Source organism: Calonectris borealis, chromosome 11 (assembly GCF_964195595.1).
Source record: "Calonectris borealis chromosome 11, bCalBor7.hap1.2, whole genome shotgun sequence".
In the NCBI taxonomy this organism is placed as follows: Eukaryota; Metazoa; Chordata; class Aves; order Procellariiformes; family Procellariidae; genus Calonectris; species Calonectris borealis.
Window position 1 is genome coordinate 22,643,795 of NC_134322.1, and position 8,712 is coordinate 22,652,506.

Consider the following 8,712-nt stretch of genomic DNA (forward strand, 5'->3'; position numbering starts at 1 on the left):
AAAAACACACACGTACAAACACAGGACTACCATCCACTGAGGCAAATTTATACAATGATGAACTGATACTATCAAGGCAATGGCCTCAAGTGTCTGTAGAGCTTTGTTTAAACTCTTACACAAAGGTCAGTGGAGTGTTGAAAACAAATGAAAGCACAGGCTGCGAAAATTAATCAGTGGGGAGTCCCTGAGTGGACTTCTAGAACTGCTGCAGCATGGGGCAAGGCTGGTCGCTCCCTGCCTGTGCAGAGCCGAACACAACCTTGCAGCTCAGCTCCAGGAGCATCTGAGCATCTGGCATTGGTTAATCAGGGCCAGTTTGTGTGGCGCTGTGGAAGATGAAAACTTAGTCGTTAGTCTGTATGCCTGAGAACTAGGGAGATGCCTGCATGGTAGATACTAATTAGTACAAGGGCATGCAGGCTGAATAGATGTGGCTGGCAAGGAGCATCCAGGGAAGGAGAGGCACAGGTAAGAAAACACTGAATGAACCTTCTGCCTCCACCCTTCTGGGTTTACTGGGTATTTAATCTTTGTCAAGTGTACAGCACTTGCATATCCTTTTATTAGGAAGTCTAAATCTCATTTTATTATTAGCCATTTTGGTAATATTGGTTCCTAAAATACTATTTAAAAAAGAGAACAGGAAAAGTGCATTTTCTCTTTCTTCTCTTCTACACATATAACCTTCTTGTTCCCAAAACCAGCAGGTTTTGCTTTAACTTTCAAAAAAAGGAAATTCACTTTTTGGTAAAGATAAGGTTTTCAGAATGTCAGCTTAGTTGGTTGAGAACAAGAATGACCATAAAGAAGCGTATAATGGAAGTTCATACCCTCCTTAATGGTAGCATTGCAGCACAACTTTATCATACAGAAAGGTGAATGCAATGGAGACAATTCTCTCCCTGTCCTCTTTCCATGTTCTTGGTTTCTTCTCTTGTGCTTTGGGTCCACCCTTCTTTGTCCTTTTTTCCTGCTCTAGCTCCTCTCAGCAAAGCCCTCTCTAAAACTAAACAAGCAAAAAGGAAACGCACAGCACTGAACTGGCATTTGAAGACCATGAGATTGTTTACTCTGCTGCTATATTCTGCTCCTCTGCTGTTTAGACTGGGACTGGACTACTTTCCTCTGTTGGGGCTTTGGTATCAACAGAGTTTTCTAGATGCTTCAGTAACACTTACAATTAAACAAAAGTAACAAACGACAGACAGAGGCCCAAATTGGACCTAGAGTGCTTTTTTTCATCCAGAATTGAGGTAGAAGCTTGATTAGCAGAAACACAAATGTGCATGAGTAGACATAGGCATGCACAAACTCCGGAAATAATCTCCAGATTTAGGATAACCACATGATCTTTCTGGTGCTGAGTGGGCTACATGCAGTATCACTGAAGGGCTGGTTTCTAAAAGCAAAGCCCAGAGAGAGGAGGCCTTTATTTTAATCTCATAGAATTATTTGTACCCTTATCAACTGAAGCCTCTTCCCTTTCCCCTACTTATCTACTGGCTTACTGAGGCACTCAGCATTGCCAACAGTTGCAGACACTGCTGTTGAGCAACAGACATGGCGGTGGCACGAATCACGAATCACTCTTTTCTCTTGCAAGATAATGGGAATGTCTAAAGGACTCAGACTGGCCTAACCTGGTTGCTTGTTTGTAGAGGATATACTTATGCCAGTAAGGAATGAAATGCAGACAGAAATAGTGTATCTCCCTTGCCTTTGGCCTTGTTTTTATTGGCAGTGAAATACTACTGCATTGAAGTTGCTGAGTGGGAGGGCTAACTACCTGAAACATCCCTTTGTGGGTAGCAGCATGACCCGGGGTATCTGTAAGGGGAAATGATAAACTAGGATCCTCTGCTTGGAGCTCTTCTACTGCCATATTGTTCAGACATGCTGGCTAAGCTTGTTTTTGCAATTTTGCTATCTTTAGGAGTTCAGAAATCATGAATAAGCATGAAAATGTCTGAGTTTGTTCTCCAAAATCATGAAATGTCTTTTAGCTGCTTACCTGAGGAAGTGAAGCTTATACAGTCATGCTTTGTATCCATCAGTCTGTCAGTTCCCTCCTACTAATATTTCAGCCTGTTTGATGGTTTAAAACAAATTTGACAGAGGGATTTTGTCTCAAAGATAGTATCTTCCTACATGTTTGTGAAAGGTGGTAGCTGGACTAAAGAGACGATTCCTGTTGAGTCATAGAGCCATAGAATTAAAAGATAATTTAGGTTGGAAGGGACCTCTGAGGGTCTTCTGCTCAAAGCTGCTGCAGCCTATGGCACTGGCATCAATAAATTACTACACATCAGGGAATCCATATATGACAGTACAATTATGAATTATAGAGGAAAAGTTTGTATTGAAGCCTGCACATTAGACATGGGAGACCCCAGTCATAAGGCATAAATCTATGGGACATTTCTTTCATAGCCATTTTGCTCATAGAGCATCTTGTTTCTAATGAGTCTCTTATTTCAAATTTTTAAATCTTCTGCCTGTCTTCAGCAATTTGCTGCAGGGAGGCATTGTTAAGATACAACCATTAGCATTATGAGTTCTTAAATCAGAGCTGTATAAATGTGTGACAGGTGGTATGGCTGTGAAGCTTTGGTTTGCAGTTGCATCAACAACATGATGTTGAGCTCGTTTGATTCACTTACTGAGGAAGAGAAAGGGTTAAAGTCAGCCGTGACAGAATTCAGATCACTTGAGAGTAGAGTCTGAACTTCCCAAAGTTGGGACTGCCATTGCTGTTGTTGGAGACAATAGCACGTTTCCCATCAAATCCAGTACTGCATGATAATCAAAAATAGTACAGTTCATGTAGACAGAAGATACATTGGTGGGAACAGACTTGTGAAGAAGGATCCATTATTCTTTGTGAAGCTACAGCTCATTAAATGCTGGTGAAAGGCGCTATTTTGAGAAAGTCGTTTGATAGTCACTGAACTGATCCAGTTTGAGCAAACCTCCCCGTGCTGTCTCAACCCTCTCCTGAATAATTCCAGATGAGGGTAGAAGAATAAGCTAGTTCTCGGCCTTTAAATAGAAATTTGATGGAATATACATTTGGATGGCAAATTTTATTGAAGTCCAAGATACAAGCTTAATGTGAGCATTTCAATGTGAATATTGGAAAATTCATTGGTAGAGATTAGACCATAAAGTAAAAATGTAGATACTTTGTAAACTAAAAGTAACTGTGACTAAATCATATGGTTGCTCTAATCTCAGCAGCTTCACAGATTCTATGTAATTTCTCTTTCTCATAGCTTCATACCTGGTTACCTGTCTCTATTTTTCTATTTCTATTAAGTTTTCTGTTCTCCAAGGGGAATATTAAAGGTCAGGTAGCAAGATGCTCTTGCTAATCAATCTGTTTCTAGCTATGATTTTTAGCTACTTGCTCCAGTGAGGATTACCAGCTTTTGCAAAACGTCTAAACATCCTGAAAATCTCAGAGGTTTATTTTCTGCATAGTCTGTAACTTCTTTCCATAGACACCAACATAGCTGATTCTTTGGATAACATTTCCTTTTTTGCAGTCCAGTGGCAAAGCTGTTTGTTAGTTATAAACACATTCCCAGCAACCCCCCCTATATCCTAGACAAATGCTCCTATTTTGATCTTGGTTATAAGGGTGAAGAGAGAGGGATTGCTCCAGATTTGTTTACCACTGGAATCTGGAATGAATATAGCTTTCCAAGTACTTCCTGATTCAAGCTTTTCTGTCCTGTTGTGTATCTCCTCTCCTGCTGCTGCCTCTCTTGCCAGGCTCCACAGTCCGTTGTTGTTAGGGATCTGTTTAGTATCTCTCTGCTCCCACTGATGGACTTTGAACCGTTCTTTCTCTCAACCCAAAACAATTCTTGCACAGCAAAAGTGGACTCCTTTCTTCCGTCCAGCTCTGGGGAACTCTTCTCTCTCCCCCCTGCCCTCTGGGGTGACTCCCCAGAATCCTGCATCCTGGCGTGGATCTCATTTCCCATTGCTCAGCTGTTTCCTTTATCCTGGCCAGATGCTCAGGTGCCCTCTTCTCTGTGCCTTAAATAGGTTTCAACATATGTTCCAGCCGTTCAATTCCCCACTTTACAGTTTCTATAAGGAACATGATAGAGCAGTAAGAAAGCACTGGCTGAATTTTAACGAGTACAAGGGTGACACCACACTTGAGTAATTAATAGGGGCGAGGGGGAGATAGGATTTGTGTATTTATGGCGATTATTTCTTTATTACCTTCTAGATATGATATAAACTGCAGCGGCAGCGAGTGCAGACTACCACTAAAACTCTGAGGTAGAATTTCCCTGTTTTGTAGTGTTGAATATTTCATGAATTTCAAATGCCAATTATGAGTTACTTGCTGCCTGCTAGGAACAATAGGCAGCTTTGAAAGGACTTGCTCCCATTCTTCCAATCTATACCACATGTTTGTTGACTCCTTTTTTATCTGAGAATCCAAGGTTTCAAGGGTGATGACTGAAACTCTCACCCAAGCAAATGTGGTCCTAACAGGCCAGTGTGCAGAAAGCTTGCATTGCTGCTTTCTGTACCCTGAGCTAGAGGATATCAGTTTTTATGGCTCTCAGTCTGTTCTTCTATAGTCCTGAGCTCACTAGGAATGTGATTTTTTACATTTGCATTGCAGCACTGGATTTTTATTAAAAAAGCACCACATATATATGTACGTGTATATATATGTATATATGAGCTGGCAAAATCCCCTAAGAAACAAATGAATCTTTGGCTGCTTCACCTGTGTTTTCCCTACTAAATCCATTCCCTTTGTATCTATGCCAATTCTTGGAGCAGTATCTGACAAACATTGTTAAAAAGGAGATAATTTCCCTCAAAAACAGTTCTCCCTTTTTGTGGCATGTGGATTCTCTATACCCCCTCTGAATGTACTGTGCAGCCAATGATAGGCAAGACTTAGTCCTGCAACAGTCCTAGCTTTTCTGAAATGTTCTAAAAATGTGCCTATAAAGGTCCATTTGCTGACATGGAAAGCACTGCTATAATGGCAACAATAAATAATGTCCATGACAGTAGTTTCATACCATTAGACAAGGATAATTCCCAGCCCCCTGCACTTAGTTCTTGGAAGGCTCTCAAATAAAATATCATTACTTTGAAGTTCTCTGGACACAAAATTTTCTTTGCATTTTAAGGACTTTAAAACTTCCTCTGAGTTTGGTACCTCTAACTCCTGGAGCCAAGTTTTTAGAAGTGTTTAGGAACCCACACTTGGAGACAGAGCTACACAAGAATGCACCTTCTGGTTTTTAGCACTTTGGGCTGCCTCCTTTGGGCTATGTGCTAGACAAGGCCTAGATTCAATACAGCACTTAAGTTCTTATTTCAGGTTAAGCTTTTTTTTTTTTTAAAATGGGACTATAGTATTTGCTAAAATGTTGTGCTTGAAAAATTGCATCAAAACAGGTGTGATACTGAAGTGAAGCTTAATTCTTTATAGGTAGATGTAAAGGTAACAAAAGTGGTCCCAAAAAAAATGTATCTGAGGGATCATATATAGACTGGACACTGGTGGCTGGGAAGCGCTAGCCAGAATTCTGGGCACGGGGATATCTGCATGCTTCTGTAATTGTGCAGCAGTGTGCCAGTCAGCCTGACTCAGTCTTTGCACCTGATAATTTTCTTTCCTAGCTACAGAAGTGATAAAGGAGCATTCTGCTGCTTGCATGCTCTGTTGTGTTCTTTCCCCACTTCAGGGCTGTAAGAAAATCTTATTTGTGTCATCAAATAAGGCAGCACTCAGAGAACAATCCCAGAAAGGCCAGGAAATAGAGAGTGTGGATATTTTCCGAGAGCCAGCTAGAATACCTATAGCTGAAAGCTATAGGATGAACAGCTTGATTCCTTTAGCATGTCCTTTATTGCTCTGTCATTCTCTGGGAACATTAGGGACGGTGTTTAAGAAGCTGCATCAGTTTCAGATGTTATGCACCTCATTAATCAAAACACATCCTTTTGGAAGGTAGTTGATTGCAGCTTAGCCACAGAAGTGCTTACACCCCAGCATCCCTAGTGCCTGGAGGAGGGAAGAGGAGGAAAAAGACCTTTAATGCTATCACTGGCTTAGTTCACATTATCTAATCTACAGGAGCATTTGAAAATCGAGATTCATTTCCCCCAAAAGCTTGTTCTACCAGAAATTGTGATGAAAATAATAATAATAAATAATATTTGCACTGGGTAGCTTCACTGTAGAGTATTTCAAATGAGTCACAGCCAGTGTAGGTTGTGCCAGGGGGTGGGAGGAGAAGAGGAGCAGGTGAATGCTTCAGAGAAAGGATTCAAGAGAGAGAGCGAGAGAGCAGACAAACAAAGATGAGGAAGCATGTGCTGTCTGTGTATGGTGAAGTCACTGCTGATGGCTGCATCTCCTTGAAATAAGAGCTTAAGTAACATCCTGCTGCTTTAAATGGCAGAGTTACCTTAGGCCAGTGACGGGTGACTCCTGGAAGGGAAAAAGTGAGTATTTGCTATGAAAGCAAAAGCGCAGAGATGGGGTGAGGATTTCCTCAGTGCTTGCAGTGGGCATTCATTGCTTGTGTTTAGCCTCCCTGCATGTCTGCACAGTTCACATGGTTTCCTTTTCCTAGGAGGTATGATTTTAAATGTATAAAACATTCTAGAAAGCCTCAGATATTGAATCTATGAAACAATATATGCAAACAGTCTCTCATATGGCTAAACAGATTCTTAATTTAAGTCCACTGGTTTCAAAGGCTTTGCACTAGTAAATAATTTGAACTAGTTTATCAATCTAAGAGCTTCTTAAATGTAACAGAATAAACAGCCATTCCAAACAACCTCAGGACTGGACTCATTGCCACCTCTTTTCCCCCTTTTCTCCAAAAAAACTCTCAAAGAACAAAAAGTAGGGAAGAGCCTGATTTTAGCCTTTTTCCACTGCTTCGGCCTCTATTATACGAGGTGCATTGTAGCCAGCAGCAAAAGGAAGGAGGATTCCCATCCAGAGCTGTTCTTTTGCCAGGACCAACCTCCTGGGAGACACGCTAGTCGAGGGTGAGCCGCAGAAAGTGCTGACTCAGGTGCCCACTGGGAAGTGGGTTTCCCTCTGTCGTAGGGAGAGCCCACGCATCCCACACACTCCTTCTTCGCCATCCCAGTCCAGCCTCCCTCAATCCAGTAGGGGAGCTCTTTGAGATGCAGCTTGCTTTTTTTTGAATGACTTCTACAGATCCAACCCCGCAGGAGAGAAATAGTAACGTTTTGCATGTCTAACGGGGAAGCAAGGCAGCCAAGGAAAAAGAAACCTTCCAAACCTTCGGTGGTTTGCAGACAGGTACAAAACACAACGTGTTTCCCAGCAGGCAAACTTCTGCTAGAAAAGACAGGCACTCCCCAAGCCCCTGCTTTGCATGCAAGTGAGATTTTCAAGGTGAACCGGTGTTTTTCCTTTAGATTTGGATTTGCCCCTTCCCAGAAAACCCCCTGTGTCTTCACAAGCAAACCTGCACAAAGCAGCCACAACTCCAGAAGGAGAAAGGATCATCAGCATCTAAGAGAAAAAGGAATCTTCTTGCTCCTATTTTTTTTGTTTTATGTTTGTGATGCTGCTATTTTTAAATTCGCCCGGTAATTTTTTTCAAACCAAGGATGGCATTAAGCCTGGCACTGTCGGCTAAAGCCGAGCCGCGGGTGACTTCTGCTCAGCGGCAGGAGTTCCGCAGCGCCAGGGCAACGCAGTCCTTGCAGCCCGGCAGCAGCAGCAGCAGCAGCAGCAGCAGCGTTGCGGCGCCCGTTCAGCCACACACACCCTTGGCAGCCAGGCGTTGCCCTTTTAAGAAGCCCGGGTGCTGGCTCAGGTAGGCAGAGCCTGTGTGCAGTAGTCGCTCCTATGGCAACCCAATAGAATGGTATCGCTTCATGAATATTCCCAGGAGCAGGGGCTGCATGAGGAATAAGTGATGACAGTGATGTAAGCAAGCAGTGGCTGCTGCAGGTTGCAGTTCATTGTGTTATTGGCCGGCAGGTTGAGGAGTTTGAGGCACCCGGGCTTGAGCTTCGCTTTCCGGATGATGTCTGCCCGCCGGGAGACACAGCACATTTGCATCTCGAAGCCAACATGGCAAGGCGGCTGCTGCTGCTGCTGCTGCCCTCCCTCGCCTTCCAGCCAGAAGTGTGTGGCTCTCCTCTAGACTTCTTGCCCAGTGCTCTGGATCTGAGCAGACAGGGATTGCAGTAACACTCACCAAGGGAGACAAGCAGCCAAGTAGCCAAATCGGGACAACCGGAGGAGGAGGGGGGGGGCCTTTTTTGCCTTCCTTCTTTTCTTTTTCCTTCCTTCTGGATGCAGAGCCTGTGTTTTGATGCAGAGCCTGTGGATGCCACAGTCTGGTAAGAAGATGACACGCAGTCTCTGGTCCCTTCTGCCCTTGAGCTGGGGCAGGGGCCTGGGGGCAGTGACGGTTCCCCTCCTTGGGAGAGCTGGGGGGGGTCTCTCCCTCTAACTGAGCAGCAGCCAGCAGCAGCAGCAGCAGCATCGGCCATGGACAAGCTGCCCCCCTCCATGCGCAAGAGGCTCTACAGCCTGCCCCAGCAGATAGGACCCAAGGCGTCGATCATGGACGAGGAGGAAGACAGCGACAAGGACACCCGGAGGAAAAGCATCAGGCTGAAGCCACTGCCTTCGCCCTCTGCTGGGAGCACCCCGGGCCT

The 8,712-nt window shown here is 43.8% G+C and overlaps 1 protein-coding gene across 1 annotated transcript in view; it reads left to right on the top strand.

The window, feature by feature from the left end:
* The first annotated feature begins 7,650 nt into the window (after window positions 1-7,650).
* Window positions 7,651-8,712, top strand: part of HCN4 (hyperpolarization activated cyclic nucleotide gated potassium channel 4) — a 107,845-nt gene continuing 106,783 nt past the window's right edge. The window contains exon 1 of the mRNA XM_075159564.1: window positions 7,651-7,859. Within this exon, the coding sequence (XP_075015665.1) occupies window positions 7,651-7,859 (209 nt within the window). The remainder of the gene's footprint in view (window positions 7,860-8,712) is intronic.